Source organism: Primulina tabacum, chromosome 5 (assembly GCF_025594145.1).
Source record: "Primulina tabacum isolate GXHZ01 chromosome 5, ASM2559414v2, whole genome shotgun sequence".
Lineage (NCBI taxonomy): Eukaryota > Viridiplantae > Streptophyta > Magnoliopsida > Lamiales > Gesneriaceae > Primulina > Primulina tabacum.
Window position 1 is genome coordinate 40,225,760 of NC_134554.1, and position 17,675 is coordinate 40,243,434.

At 36.7% G+C, this 17,675-nt stretch overlaps 1 protein-coding gene across 1 annotated transcript in view; it reads right to left on the reverse strand.

The window, feature by feature from the left end:
• The window catches only part of LOC142544466 (uncharacterized), a 46,768-nt gene extending 29,498 nt beyond the window's left edge, over nucleotides 1-17,270 (reverse strand). The window contains exon 1 of the mRNA XM_075651512.1: nucleotides 16,294-17,270. Coding sequence (XP_075507627.1) covers nucleotides 16,294-16,360 — 67 coding nt within the window. The 5' untranslated portion in view covers nucleotides 16,361-17,270. The remainder of the gene's footprint in view (nucleotides 1-16,293) is intronic.
• Between the last annotated feature and the right edge of the window lie 405 nt (nucleotides 17,271-17,675).

Consider the following 17,675-nt stretch of genomic DNA (forward strand, 5'->3'; position numbering starts at 1 on the left):
AAAAGATCAAGATTCACGAAGAACATTTCTACAAAATAAATCCAAAAACTTGTGATTAAGGTAGCTACTTTCATCCTATATTACTCCTTCTTCTTGAACAATTTACACTTTAGTTACAAAAAAAATGTTCAACATGTTTTCAGGTTTTCGATTGTGTCGGATGACGCCAAAAATACAGTTTTTGCTCATAAAAAACGAGCTTGATCACCATTCTAGTTTTTGCAGAATATGCAGGTATTGATGCGGTCTAAATTTGAAAAAGTGTAAAACATAAAAGTTGTAGATCGGACCAAGAACAATCCACTGTAAAATTTCCGACCGTGTGTGGCCGCTGGAGCTCCGCCACGTGCAGCACGACGACTGGTGGCAAATGAAATTCCACGCCTCTTCGACGGTCGGGATTTTGATGGTCGATCATTTCTGCACTATTTTTAGATATTTCTAGAAAATTTGTTAATATTTGGACATGTAGTTTAATTAATATGAATTCTAAAAGCTTTATTCAACCGATAAAAGTTTTGTACAAAAATGATTTTTAAAGTTTCTAAAATCCATTACCGGTCTTAACCAACGTAAAATGACTCAAATTATATTTATAGGAAATTATCTTGTCTTAGGATTGTAATCAAGACGAAAAGTAAGATAACGATGTGATAATTTCTACCGTATGGTTTATACCATGAGGTTTTCTGTATCGGTTTCTTCAATAGTATAGTTTGGAATTTGGCCTGAAATTTGTAGTAAACTTTATAACTAATTATTTATTCATATATTGCATCATATTGTGCATGTCACAATTTATTGGTCATATTGTATTGCATACTGAATTTCTAGATTTATTGGTTCTTGACTGATTATCGATCGGTTATTACTGATTGAATGAATGATTGACTAAATGAACTGAGCTTGGACAACGATCTATGCACCGGATTGATAGTCCAATGGACATCCAGGCTTCAGGCAGAAAATTTGAGCCCAATGAACAACGAGTTTAAAACCTAATTTATGGTTTTTCTCAACAACACGATTTAGGTCCGGAAATACGAGTTCAACTTGACTCGTAAATGATCGATTGTATGGATCCTATTTGAGTACGTGAGAAAAAGTGGTACACCTAATATTGGTGGAAGCCACCTTTTTAGCCAACGTTATTCACTTCAGTTTTCTGAATAATGATTGCATGTTACTTGACATGATATTTTCATAACAATACGTTACTACTGATACATGTCATCTCATATTGAATTAGCACATTGATATATTATTGTTTGATTTGTACACAATATATAATTCCAATTTATTCCCTCACTAGGTCCCCAAAGACTTAACCTCTATTTTCTTTCTATTTATTTTAAATTTCAGATATATGGTTACAAGACTCCGAATAGGATGAAAATTGAATAATATGAAAACATTGGCTTAGTAAGACCGTGACTCTGCCGTTGAATTCACATTTTGTTAGCTTTTGTAAAATCAAATATTGTACACATGCTTCCGCTACCGTAATTATTAAATTAATGATGGTATTGCGACTCGGGGGCCCACATAAAATGTTCTTAAAATATTTAACATATTATAGAGAGATTGTTTTGATTGTATAATCTTCCAGTGTTCTATTCAAGTTGGACACGTTTCAAGAACAAAGCTATTGCAACTTGATTTACTGTGTCATATCGATCCTAACAATCTTTGTTTTAATATTGTAGTTTGGGGGCATGTTATTTTCTCTTGGCAAAAAATACATGCATTCATATTAAAATTTTATATGTTGAATAATGTTTATGTAAAACGACTGGAGATCATATTAAAATAAAAAAATTAATATATTTTTTAATGTGCAATATGTTCATGGTGAAAATTCAAAATATAGATAAAGATGAATACATATGGTAATAATAGATAAACTATAGATTTACTAAAATAGTTTTTATGATATTTTTAATTAAAAATATAAAATATTTTTTGTAATCTTATAGGTATATTTGTGGTTTTTCAAAAATTATGTTATAACTTCAAAATTAGTTATTATAGGTGAGGTGCGCATTTAGTCGGTTTGGTTACCAACATAACCGGATTATCAAAATCCGAATAAACCAAATTTTTTTTTACCAAACCAATCGAATTTTTCCCTAAAACCGAACAAAATGGGACCGAAATAAAAAAACAATTATTTCCTTCTCTAACCGAATCAACCAATGTTTCAAAAAATTGGAAAAAAAAAGGGTGACAAACTTATACGGTACTTTGGTGATTTATTAATATATCAAGAAAACCCCCTAATTAGGTCGAAGGAAGGAAAAATAATATTTTCAATAATTAATTAATTAAACAAACAGTGTAATGCCCGAGATTTTATACCGCGTTAAATTACGATTATTGATTTTTAATCGATATAATTATGAAAGGGCTAACCGAGACACGAAATGAGATCGCGGGTGAAAATTGATGTGCGAGGACAGTAGCATCGGCGCACATGCGCGACCGGATGCGCGCACATGCGCCAAACAGGCAGAAGACCTCGCGCATATGCGCGAAGCCTATGCGAGTAACTCCAGAGAGTCTCGCGCATATGCGCGGAGATGAGTCGCGCATATGCGCGAGGCGATGTGCAGGATACGCGCGGAGACCGCGTTTCTCGCGCATATGCGCTGATTGGGGTCGCGCATATGCGCGAGACGTGTGCTGGGCGTAAGTTTTGTTATGTTTTGATATGTTTTGAAATTATGATGTTGTCAGAATTAAATGGAATTCATATCAATGTTAGACATCATAGAATCGAAGTCAGATTAAAGAATAGACTGTTTATGAAATTGTTATAAATTTCAGAGTTGATTTAGTTGAGATTCTATATCAGAGTTGTGTTATTATTCAGAGTATGAGTTGTACTGATACTGGTTATGAATTCTGGTATTATATCTGTGATGTTGTGATAGACGGGTTATCGTGACTGTATTGTTATGCCGTCGAAACATCAGTAGATTGATATTGATCAGATTCAGTATTGATTGAAATTGATCAGATTCAGTAATGATTTCGATTGTATCGTGATATCATTGATATGAATTAGATTGTACCGTGTTCAGATATGGATCAGATTATATACCGATTTGAGTATTGATCAGAACATGTCTTGAATTGAGTTATATACTGATATGGTATTTATATGATTGTCATTATCAGATTTGGATATGGACAGATTGGGATACGAGACTTCGTCTTCATCAGACCGAGAAGACAAAGGTATAAATTGATGTTAATTGGGAGATCGACTTGAGTTAGATTTAACCCGAGTTTCCCTAAACCACATACTTGTATGGTATTGTTTTTATGCCTTGTATTTTCATGATTATGTTTATTCTATTGAATTAGAAATAGAAAGCAGAGAGCTATTGAGTGAGAGTCACTGACAGAGGGGTTAGATTTTGACAGTATAGTCACTGACCCATTGCACATTGTCATACTAGGCTTAGTCTTGGTAGATATGCCAAGGCACTGGACGTTTGGTGTATCGATATGCTTAAGATACAGACATTGTTCTTATTGTAGATTATTCGATACAGCTAGACCAAAGTCCAGAAATAAGAACGTACCGCCACTGCGACTGGTAGTAGTAGGTGGGAGACTTGTTACGTTCTTATTCACCGGGATCCCTAGATTAGAATGAGAGATGAGTCGAGTCTTAGATATCGAGACTAGAACTTGATTTACAGATTTGTATTGATTTATGTTTCGTAGATTACGATTCAGATATTATTTACAGATTGGTATTGATACATGTTGTTTGATTATACTACATGTGATAAGATATAATTCATGCTTTTATGTTAATTCAGTTAACTGCATGTATACATTATTTATACTGGGATTTATTCTCACCGGAGTATCCGGCTGTTGTCTTGTTTGTATGTGTGCATGACAACAGGTGGGACAAGATCGGGGTCAAGAAGATGATGAGAGAAGACGAGTTTAGAGTGGAGATTTCAGACTTATTGTAGACCTGGTTTAATACTTGAAATTAGTAGTTGAACCTTAGACTAGTTTGAATGATTATTGTACATTATTGTACTTTTATACTGAGATGTATACTAGTTAAATTCCATTACGTTCCGCACTGACATTGTAAAAAGAAAAATTTTTAGACCCTGTTTATCTTAATTGATAATTAAATCCCAAAAATGATTAAGAAGATGATTAGCGTCCGGGTCCCCACAACAGGTGGTATCAGAGCGATAGATCCTTTAGACTGAGATAGAAGAGAATGAGCGGGGTAGAGTGAGTTTCTTTCCTTGCATGTGATTGCTAGCATGAGATTTATTTTAATGTTGACTTACATTGTGTGTGCTAGCATGACATTATGCTTTACTGCTTTAAAATACATGTTATCTAATTATCTGATTTGAATTGGTAATATGTATTATTGAGTATGAATCAGATTTGACTCTTGATCAGCAGTAAGATGATCAGAGAAAGATTGGAATAGATTTGTAGTATTTGAGTACTAATGTTTTGATAAGCAGATATACCTCCACGGAGAATTCCAGAAAGGGGTAGTACTTCGACTGAACAGATAGATGTATCAGAAACTCAGATGGAAATACAGTTGAAAGAATTTCAGGTATTTCAGCCGCCGATCCTGAGTGGTACCGAGACGTCTGAAGATTGTGAGAACTGGTTTGATGACATAGAAATACTGTTTGATTTACTTGATTATTCAGACGAGCAGAGAATTAAACTGATATTCCACCAGTTACGAGAGACTGCCAGGAGTTGGTGGATTACAAGTAAAAGAATGCTAGAACAGAGAGGTACAGTGATTTCGTGGGAAATATTCAGAACTGAATTTTATCGAAGATTTTTCTCAATTTCGTACCGAGAGGACAAGAAAACAGAGTTTGAGAACTTGAGACAAGGTCAACTGAATATTGAAGGATATGTTGCTAAATTCTCTACTCTACTGCGTTTTGCTCCTCATGTAATTGGAAATGATGAAGCTGTAGCGGATCAGTTCATCAGAGGATTGAACTCGAAGATAGTTGCATTGATGAATATGCAGCGACCTTATCATTTTGCTGATGCCTTGAGTAAAGCAAAGAGAGCGGAGGCGAGTCTGATTGTGACCTTATTGATTGAAAATAAGTGTTTATTAACTTCAACTTCAATAAGCTTCTTTCTACTTATGCAACTCATGTTACTTAGATAGTTAACAAAATCTTATAGGTAATATAAGTATTTGAGAATAAATCACTCAGTTTTGCCAAACACTGTGGCATCTTAAAAAATTATTGAAGTTCAATACAATACTTCATCAAGCTAGTTAAAGACTAACTCGTTAACTTCTTCAAACTCAACAAATGCCCCAAAGTCTCTTGATATTATTTAAATTGTTCAAACCGAACTTGAAGAAAAGATCGAGTTTGATAAATTAAAAACAAAAAATAATCATATTACTCTTATTTTTATTAAATATTGGGTCAAAAAAAATTTATTTCAACATGTCATCTGTGAGGGGCTCATTTACTCTATTGAAAATTAATTATCAAACAATAATCATGTTGGGTGCAATAATTGTCCCTACTTGGTAGAGCGATCGAACCGTGGTGCTTGAGCTGTTGTACGATTTAAAAGATTTAAGTTGCAACATTAGCACTAGCTATAGCTTTTGGTAAAGCGGTAAGCACTCGGTCCTACAATTGGTATTAGAGCCAAGGTCACATGTTCGATTCCCATTGATTGCAAGGAGTGCAATTATCGGGAAGGAGATTGTTGGGTACAATAATTTTCCCTGCTTGGTAGAGCGATCGAACCATGGTGCTTGAGCTGCTGTGCAGTTTAAAAGAAATGAGTTCCACCATTACCACTAGCTATAACTTTTGGTAAAACGGTAAGCACTTGGTCCTACAATTAGGATTCTAGCCAAGGTCACGGGTTCGATTCCCATTGATTGCAAGGAGTGCAATTATTGAGAGGGAGATTGTTGGTTGCAATAATTGTCTCTGCTTGGTAGAGCGATCGAACCGTGGTGCTTGAGCTGCTGTGCGGTTTAAAAGATTTGAATTGCACCATTACCACTAGCTATAGCTTTTGGTAAAGCGGTAAGCACTCGGTCTTACAAATCATTTGATTATAAACTACAGCGGAAAAAGGGTTTACAATACTTTAAAATGGACCTCAGGGCCTAGAAAAATTTCGGCATGACCTCCCCGTAAGTAGGACATCTCGAAAAACTCAAACAACAGTTTATATCAAAATATACTCCAACTAGAGTCATTAAAACAAAAACCAAAGTCAAACAAATTACAGCCGCACTGGCCAGGACTAAGCAGAAATTAAAACTTACCAAGTACTCTCCAGATCAAAAGAAACACAGAGTCAACTCAGAACATCATAAAAACAACCAAATATCACTACAAATACACGGGGCATCTCCCCGGCAAATAAAATACAACACAAGACTGAAACAAACTTCAAGACATATATATAGACTAACTGGGAGACTCCACTGAACATAACAAAGCAATCCAACCTCAATCCCGAGCTCCACTGGCGGAACCTCGGCCTGATGCTGCAAAACGACTCGGGAGATCTACCATGGTGCCCAAAAGCAACCACAGCAGCCCCCCAATAAACAACTGATGTTAGGATTCTGGTATGAAACAGTTCAATTATAACAACAATAAATATAAATCATGCATAATCATATAATAAAATGTAATATACAATGCATGAAAGACTCAACGAATAATCGGGATAACAGAAGCCAAAAAATGGTACGATAACAACTGGAATAATGCTCGAGCAACAACACAGGGGAGCTACATCGTCATGCAGCTAAACCGCACTGCCAAGTATACGAGGTATGCCAAGCTGTGCTGAATAACACCTCTGACTCGGCCTCCATAGAGCTGATACGATATAACATGATGTCACAACAGAACGAACGAGATGACACAATCCCAGCGCTCATCTCAAAAGGCTACACTAACCACGAGATTGTTCAATCACATCTACGGTCTCATGTATATAGGCCTATCAACAACACACTGATCCCGAGATAAACAACAGTGTCAGATAACAACAGATATCAACAACGGCTAACAAGAACGATAGGGCTCAACATGAATGTCATAACAGTATGCCATATGCTAATGCCGATAATATGTCACACCAATAAACATATATGTCACAACGAAGTAATTTAACAATTTACAACAGTCAACAAATCATAGACACGATCAGTGCACACAGAATGACAATTAAAACATAATTTATATTTAACCGCCGTATGTTACCGAGCTGTAACATACCTATACCCGCTTGACAATCCAATATCGACTTTACTTCAAGATCTTCGGCCTAAACAAAACAACAATAAGCCGATCATGAAAATTACATTCTATTCCAATGTCCGATTTGGCACACAAATGCATAAAATTCGTATATCGCTCTATATTAACTCAAATCAATATCCGCTAATTGGAAATGAAAGAAAACTCAATTATATAAGTTATTCCAGTTGAAACAATATTCAAATTCCCAATCATTTTTTAACCCAACATTACATTGAACCCAGGATTTCAAATCTGCTCTCGGATAAAATTTCATCCACTGAGCAGTTCCAGAAAAACGAACATAACTTGCACAATTCTTACTGGAATTTAACGATTCAAGTCTCATTTTCAAGAAAGACATAGCTCTAAAACTTTTATTTTAACCAAAAATCCAGAATCCAATTTCACGAAGGTCATAATCCAGAATTACAGTAGGTATTATACACAGCTCAATTCCAGAATTTGGTTTCGACACACTTTGGTAGAAAAATCATATAAAATCTGTTTCTTATTGAAATTCGATGATTCCATCGGCTCTAGAAGGCTAACAAAAAATCTACAAGTTCTATTTGAACTACCAGTCGAGATTCTTAGCGCACAATACACAAAAACTCGAAATTCATAAGCACAGAAACTGAAACCCACCAAAACTGTACAGAAACAGGGCTCACAAAATGGAGCTTTTATTTGCTCGCTTCCTTGCTCAAAATTCGTGTTTTATGGCTTGAATCAAAGACTAGGATGTTAGGAAGACAACCCTTCAAAAATTATGAGTTTTAACTTAGGACGGAGGAGATATCGCGACTTTGCCGTAGCTGCTCCAAGGGTTGCGTGAATTGGGGTTGGCTCCCTTATTTCTTCTTTCCCCTTTTCTTTACTATAAATGGGTTGTATGTAATGTATGTGTGTGTGTGTGTGTATATATATATGTTGTGTATTTGGTTACTAAAATAGTAACTCCAGCCCATTTATCCCCGGTTTGTATTTAATTTGCTCTCGTGTGTTATTTAAACTCTATATGTATTTTATATTGTTAAATTCTCCAATATTCTAAAATACTTATTTTTAACAAACTTTTTAAAATTATTTGACATAAATAATTATTTTAATTTACAACTCAATAATTATTCTAATTATGCCAAATTATCGGATAATTAATTACACGGTCTTACATTTCTCCACCTTACACATACATCTTACACACGATACAAAACATCAATACAATGCTAAGAATCAAACAGATATGGATAAGATGCTCTCATCTTCTCTTCTGTTTCCCACGTTGATTCTTCTACCCCATGCCTCGATTACTGAACTCGAACAAGTGGCATAACTTTATTACGTAACACTTTATCTTTACGATCCAAGATACAAACAGGATACTCAGTATACGATAGAGAAGGATCAAGTTCAACCTCATCAGGCTGAATCACATAAGATGGATCAGGCTCATACTTACACAACATAGAAACATGGAAAACATTGTGGATGCGAGACAAAGACTGGGGCAAACCCATACGATAAGCGCAAGTCCCAATACGCTCAACAATCTCGTAGGGGCCAACGAAACGAGGTGACAACTTACCTCTCATACAAAAACGAATAACACCTCTAAACGGAGAGATTCTCAGAAACACAAAATCTCCAACTTGAAATTCTAGAGGTCGAGGACGTCTGTTAGCATAACTAGCTTGCCGATCTTGGGCAGCTTTCATTCTCTGACGAATCAACTGGACTTTATCATGCATTTCCTGAACAATCTCAGGTCCAGTCAACCGTTTCTCACCAAATTCATCCCAACAAAGAGGTGATCGACATCGTTGTCCATACAAAGCCTCATAAGGAAACATACCAATAGTCACCTGAAAACTGTTGTTATAAGAGAACTCAACTAATGGTAAACCTTCTTGCCAACTCTCTTTAAATTCCATGACTCCAGCTCGAAGCAGTACTCATCGCAAGTCGTGTACCCATTTCTTTTTGGAAACTAGTCTAAAATTTTGATGTGAAACGAGGGTCACAATCTTAGACTATTGCAACTTGAACTCCATGTATTCTCACAACATTTTCAATATACAGACGAGCCAGCTTCTTGTACGAATATGTCCTCTCATATGGAATAAAATGTGCCGATTTAGATAATCTATTGACAATAACCCAAATAACATCGAAATGGCGAGAAGTACGTGGCAAATGCGTGACAAAATCCATATCCATGTGCTCACAATTCCACTGAGGAACCTCAAGGCTGTGCAGCAATCCTCCCGATCTCATACGTTCCGCTTTGACTTGCTAACAAATAATACAACGAGACACAAACTCAGCCACATCTTTTTTCATATTCTTCCAGCAAAACTGATGCCGTATAATATGATACATTTTCCTGCATCCTGGGTGGATACTAAATCGAGTGCAATGAGCTTCTTTGAGGATGGCTATACGCAATTCAGGAATATCTGGGACAACCAATCTACCATTCAACCGAAGCGAATCATCTGAGTGAATTGAGAAACCAAATTGGTGTCCTTGAGATATTAATTCATAAGATTTCAGAACTCGATCATCAGTTTTCGGAGCTGACTTTTTACAATCTGAAGCAACTCTGGCTCAAAATAAATATGAGATACACAAATATCATTACCTTAGATTTGAAAATTCAACCCAGAAGTGCAAATAACCTCTCGTAACTTAGAAACATTCATCGAGGATAAATTAGCATCAACAACCTTACGTGTAGAGGCCCGAAATTCGTACTTGAAAATTTGCGAAAAAATTTAAAATTTTCTTTTAAAATAAGTAATTTGCCTCATTCGTAAAATAAACTGATAAATAGAGTTTGATGTTCGAAATAGCACAGTGGAAGTAATTATTGTTTACAAAATAACAATTTAAAATAATCCAACAAAGATAAAATGTTTGGGCATAAAAAAAATGGTAAATGCAGAAAATGAGGTCCTCGGGTTCCACTGCTGCCGACCCAAGATGGCTCACTGGTCCCCGCCCTCGATTCCGACCTCATCAGTACCTACAACAATCAAGTCTAGTTAGTCTAAAGACTCAGCATGCATATATCATAAATAACAAGTAATAATAATAAAATTGCATGCATGGTAAAAATATCATGAGTCTGGCGTAACGTAAAATATCATGTCATGAGTAATTATAATACGTGCACAACTGAACTGAAAATCATAAGTGAACTGGTTGCTCAATCGAGCCATGTAATAAAATAACATGTCATAAATTTTCTGTTGAGATTATGTTCTACGCAAGTGGCCCCTGAACTGAACTGAACTGGATCTCCTGATCAGACTAAACCACAGTATACTAGGTGGTAGAGATCATCACAGACCTTGGACTGGATATCCATACCAATAAATGAACTGAACTGAACCGGTAAGTGAGCACCGGGTGAAGTAATAATCCCATGATAATGAAGTGGCCACAAGCAATATCGCATAAATTTAAAAAATGAATATTTTATATTTTTGCACGTAATATAATTAAATAACATAATTAAATATCCTGTATTAATTTTACCGAATGGGTTGGATCGTTCTCAGGCTCGCTGCGACTTAAATCTAACATAAAAAAATATGCAAATGATTTACTTGCTCAAACTTGGTAATTGACTCCAAAAACGAGACAATTACGCCCAATGACTTGGTATTTAATCATGAATCCGTGCCAACCCGAACCAACACTGAACCATCATTTAGTCATGATTAAAATACACTTAAAATGATGAAATAATGCTCCTAACATATCAATACTTCGAAATTTGGTGAATGGAGGCCAAAAACATGAAAGGCTCTTTCGAGAGTCACTTTGGCACATTGCACCGTAAATTCTCGTACGACCTCTAAACTTGACCAAATCACGAACGGCCAAAAACATGACCTTCCTAACTCAATGAGGCACTGTACAGTCCAAGGGCATAGGCTAAAAGCCAACCAAGAACTCAAAGGATCATCTGAACCGAAGCACCACTTGCTGTCCACAAAATACAGCAGCAGCGCTTTCGTTTCCTTGCGTCGTTTTCAAGACTATTGGCCATTGGGCCTCAAAACACCGACCAGAGCCTCTTACCAACATCCTAAGGAATGGTTTGAACCATGGCTAAGGGCCCTAGGCCAGCCACAATTCGAACCACACCAGAAATGCGCCGCACATCCCACCCGAGACCAAATCTGCGCGTGGGGTGTTGCAACTGTTCTTGCTGTCATGGACCCTTCCAGTGGCCATTTGATTGACCATGGCATGATCTAGACATCAAGAGGTAGGGTATGAACCAAGGCTAAGGGCCAGAGGCCAACCAAGGTCCACCCCAAACCACCAAAACCGAGAGTACACATGCAGAAATAAAAATGGGGATCGAAGGGGCTGTGCTTATTTTATTTGAAAACCAATGCAACCATGGACCAAGCCTTGAAAGGCCGACTTGGTCTCATTTGAGACATAATAAGAAGATGTTCTAACCATGGCTATATCCCCTAAGGCAGCCAAGATCAGAAACATCACCCTTGGGCAAGAAACATGCACATCGAGACACACAAATGGCATAATGGGGAGTTGCTGTTATTTCTGATTTTCAGCATGCATGGGGTTTGAACCGATGGACCAGCATGATCCTAATACACCCTAACACATGTCTAGGTGCAGCCTTGGGAGCCTAGGGTCGAGTCAACACCTGAAACAATCAAAAACAATGGACCCGTGAAGCACAAGAGGGAGGGCTGAAATCTGCATGTTCCTTTTTCTGAAAATTTCTTGATGTATTTTGGTTTTTGGCTTAATAAAATCATGAGTATGATGTTAAAAAAAAATACTAATATGGCTTGATTGAAGAGTGAAAAAAATATAGACATGCCTGGATTTTGTTTTGAAGAAAATAAAAGAAAAACAACGACGCGGCGCGGAGGAGACGTAGCGCTTTACTTTCTTGTTTTCTACTCGATTTTTCTCTAGTTTCTCTCGACTTTTTCTCACGATTTTTACACTGAATTTTGCTCTGAATTTCGGTGATGAGGAGAGGGAAAAATGGTTAGGAGAAATGAATGGAAATTGCAAGATAGATGGGAGATTAAATGGTAAAATAAATCTTGCTATTCTAGAATTTGTTAGATGGTTTGATATCAAAAGATTTGAAGGATATTTAGAGGTGCACTTGGTCGATATTGATTCTAGGAACAAGGGAAAAATATTGCTTAATTAAATTATTTGTGGGTGATTTAAAAGTGGGGAGAATATTATCTACCAAGGAAGACTATGGAAAGATAATAAAGAATGAGTTGTTTAAACTAATTTAAATCTTTTAAAATAAGGGAGGGGCCAATTTTAAGCTTGTAAAAATAAGGGATAATATTGCTTAATTATTAATTAAATGAGGATTTAAAATGAAGGGATTAATTGTCATGAAAGGGATAAGGAAATGAATTAAAGTTGAGTTGTAAATCAAAACTAAATCTTTTAGAATTGAGGTGGCCGATTTTATTTAATTAAATGGGGTGGAATATTGCTTAAATAATAATTATTGATGTTTTAAAGTTGAAGGAATTATTTATGTCATGAAAGGATTAAGGAAAGATATTAAAATGGAGAGTAGATAAATATTTTTAAACCCAAATGTGTAGTGGCCGAAATCTTGGTAAAAAATGGGAGGAAAAATATTGTTAAATATTGTATTTTAAATCTTTAGAGTTATATCTACCCATTAAATATTTTATTGAATTAATAAATTAATTATGGAATAACATTATCTTGCATGCATGGCTAAATATTTAAATTACCTAAATAATTCTTTAAACATCCTTAAACATTCTTTTACATTAAATTAACTTATTATTTATCTTAAATAAATTCTAGGAATGTTTTCTTAATATTAAATTTTATCTCAATACTCCAACTTCAGTCCGGCCTCACTTATTTAACTGAAAGGTAACAATTAAAATACTGCATAAAATAATTAAATTTAAAGAAAAGAATTTAAATACTCATGCAATAAAATCATTTTAATTTAAATACTAGAAATTATGCATGGCTTATACGTAGTCTGATTTAACGGGTTCTACATTACGACTCAAAGTATTGGCAATGACATTCACTTTTCCCGGATGACACTGGATCTCACAATCATAATATTTCAAAAGATCCATCCGACATCTCTATCTCATATTCAGATCTGACTGAGGAACAGATACTTCAAGCTTTTGTGATCTGAATAAATTACAAATTGCTCACCAAACAAATAATGTCTCCAAATCTTGAGAGCAAAAACGATAACAGCAGATTCCAAGTCATGAACAGGATACTTAGACTCATGCAGTTTCAACTGAGGAGAACCGTAGACCACAACTTTGCCATGCTGCATCAGTACACAACCTAGTCCCCGATTTGATGCGTCCATACAAAGTACAAACTACGAATCCTCCAGAACCACTTGAGATGGTAAGAACTGGTGCAGAAGTCAATCTCTTCTTCAACTCAACAAAACTTGACTCACATTCATCAGACCAAATGAATATCTGATTTTTCTGAGTCAGTTGAGTGATAGGTCTAGCAATATTTGATAAATTTTCGATAAATCTCCTGTAATAACCAGCTAAACCCATGAAATTACGAATCTCTGGTACATTGTTCGGTCGTGCCCAATTCAGAACTGCTTCCACTTTACTTGGATCGACAGAAATATCATGTTGAGATATGACATGACCCAGAAACACAACTCTATCTAACCAAAACTCACACTTGGACAACTTGGCGTACAACGACTTCTTTTGAAGAATTCGAAGAACTAATCTCAAGCGTTGAACATGCTCTTCTTCAGACTTGGAATAGACACGAATACCATCGATGAAGACAATCACAAAACGATCGAGATATTTAGGAAACACTCGATCCATCAAGTCCATAAACACAGCAGGAGCATTGGTCAAACCAAAAGGCATAACCAAAAATTCAAAATGTCCGTATCTCGTGCGAAAAGCTGTTTTCGGCACATTCTCTTGCCTGACTCGCACCTGATGATACCCAGAACGAAGATCAATCTTAGAATACACCGAAGTACCTTGCAACTTATCAAATAAGTTATCAATCCTAGGGAGTGGATATTTATTCTTGACACTAGACTTATTCATTTGCCGATAATCAAAACACATCCGCATCGTACCATCTTTCTTCTTGAAAAATAGAATAGGTGTACCCCACGGTAAAGAACTCGGACGAATATAACATTTAATCAACAAATTTTGTTCTTTCAGTTTTTTTAGCTAAACAGGAGCTAAACGATATGGTGCTCGAGATATGGGTTCAGTTTCTGGCATTAATTCGCTACTGAACTCAACTTCTCGTTCTGATGGAAAACCATGAATCACTTTTGGAAACACATCAAGAAACTTAAGAACTACATGAATATCATAAATCCGTCGCTCATCTTGCGATAGATCAACAGCATAAACCAGAAAACCTTCATGAACAGAATCTAACAATCGATTCATCTCAATAGCAGAAACTAAAGGAATCTTGGATTGAGAACCACGGCCATAGAAATTCCATTTAGGAGCAAATCTAGGTCTGAAACGAACTAATCCTCGATAACAGTCAACAGTGGCGCGATTTGCAGTCAAAACATCCATAACAATGATACAATCAAAGCCATGCATAGGTAGGACTATGAGATTTAGATATCGAACATTTTCATCGTGAAACAACACCGCATTGAACACCACATTATCAGTGATAATCATTTTATCCATCGGAGTAGCAACATATAGATTGGAATACATACTAGTGGTGCAAAGATCATGCAAAACAACGAATGCATGGGAAACAAAGGAATGAGATGCTCTAGTATCAAATAACACTCGTGCTGTAAAACCACATAAAGTAAAGTTACCGGTAATGACAGTACCTGGAGCTGCCTGAGCCTCATCCTCAGTCAAGGCAAATACACGAACATGTGACTGATTCTGCTAACCACCTTGCCCTCTGGACCAACGTGAAGAGCGACTAGGCTGGTGGAAAGACTGGGATGCTGCTGGGAATCTAGTAATTTGAGCTCCACTACGTGCCTGGGCTGATTTCCCCGTCTTACTAGGACAGACTCTAGCAAAATGACCCGGCCGACCACAATTATTACAAACCCCTTGAACTCCAACACATTGATTACTGGAATGCTTGCCTCCATAGTGATCACAGTAAGGTCCACTATAACGATATTCACCACGGTTCCCTGAACTCCCTGAACTCGAAGAACTAGAACCAGGCTTCTTAAACTGCTTTCCACGTGGACGAAGAGATGCATAACCAGATGAACTAAATTGTTGCCTCCCCGACTGATGATGTTAGATAGGAACTCGATTGCAATTCATCTTAAGACTAGCTTCAGCCCTCTTTGCTATTTCCACTGCTTCAAGATAATTCAGTGGCTTACCGGTAGAAACAAAAGGATGCAGATGATCGTTCAATCCTTCAATGAAACTTTCGACAACAGCAACCTGGCTTATAGCAACATGAGGAGCATATCTCGGTATATCATAAAAAGTATCAGCATATTTCGCAACTGACATATCGCCCTACTTCAAGTTATGAAACTCCGAAGCCTTAGAACTGTAAAATGATGGAGGACAATAACTTTCCTTAAAATTCAGCTTGAATATATGCCATGATGGAACAATCCTCTGAGCATCTAAGGTCATCAATGTAGTAGACCACCACATTTTGGCACGACCTTTCAAATGATGCACAAATAATCTCAATCGACGCTCTGAAGGATACTCAATCAGATCAAAAAATTCCTCAATCTCAGAAATCCATAGTTCTGCTTTCTCAGCTCCCTTAGAACCACTGAATCGAGGTGGATGCATAGAATGAAAACGGGCAACTAACTCATCAATCCTAAGCTGCTCTAGCTGATCAGCAGCTTGCTCAACAAAAGTATCATCAACAATATGGACACAAGGTATACCACGTCCACGACCTCGACCTCGAGCTAAAGGAATCTCATCAACATGAATTTCTCCACCTCCCTCCATTCTATACGATAAAACACCAAAACAATTAGAATGGAAGTAAACAAATCATAAAATCACATAAGAATGTTGTCAAATAGCATACACAAGCGCACAACCATTTTAGTGCCAAGACTCAAGTGTCCTAGACTCTAGTTCGAGCGTATCCCAGTTTACGCTCTGATACCAAGATGCGAGGCCCATTTACACTAATGAAAATTAATTATCAAACAATAATTATTTGATCTAAAACTACAGCGGAAAAAGGGTTTAAAATACTTTAAAATGGACCTCAGGGCCTAGAAAAATTTCGACATGACCTCCCCGTAAGTAGGACATCTCGAAAAACTCAAACAACAGTTTATATAAAAATATACTCCAACTAGAGTCATTAAAACAAAAACCAAAGTCAAACAACCTACAGCCGCACTAGCCAGGACTAAGCAGAAATTAAAACTTACCAAGTACTCTCCAGATCATAAGAACCACAGAGTCAACTCAGAACATCACAAAAACAACCAAATATCACTACAGATACATGAGGCATCTCCCAGGCAAATAAACTACAACACAAGACTGAAACAAACTTCAAGACATACATATAGACTAACTGGGAGACTCCACTGAACAGAACAAAGCAATCCAACCTCAATCCCGAGCTCCACTGGCGGAACCTCAGCCTGATGCTGCAAAACGACTCGGGAGATCTATCATGGTGTCCAAAAGCAACCACAGCAGCCCCCCCGTAAACAACTGAGGTTAGGATCATTGTATGAAACAGTTCATTATAACAACAATAAACATAAATCATGCATAATCATATAATAAAATGTAATATGCAATGCATGAAAGACTCAACGAATAATCGGGATAACAGGAGCCAATAAATGGTACGATAACAACTGGAATAATGCTCGAGCAACAACACAGGAGAGCTACATCGTCATGCAGCTAAACCGCACTGCAAGTATGCGAGGTATGCCAAGCTGTGCTGAATAACACCCCTGACTCGGCCTCCATAGAGCTGATACGATATAACATGATGTCACAACAGAACGAACGAGATGACACAATCCCAGCGCTCATCTCAAAAGGCTACACTAACCACGAGATTGTTCAATCATATCTACGGTCTCATGTGTATAGGCCTATCAGCCACACTCTGATCCCGGGATAAACAACAGTGCCAGATAACAACGACTAACAAGAACGATATGGCTCAACATGAATGTCATAACAGTATGCCATATGATAATGCCAATAATATGTCACAACAATAAACATATATGTCACAACGAAGTAATTTAACAATTTACAACAGTCAACAAATCATAGACAC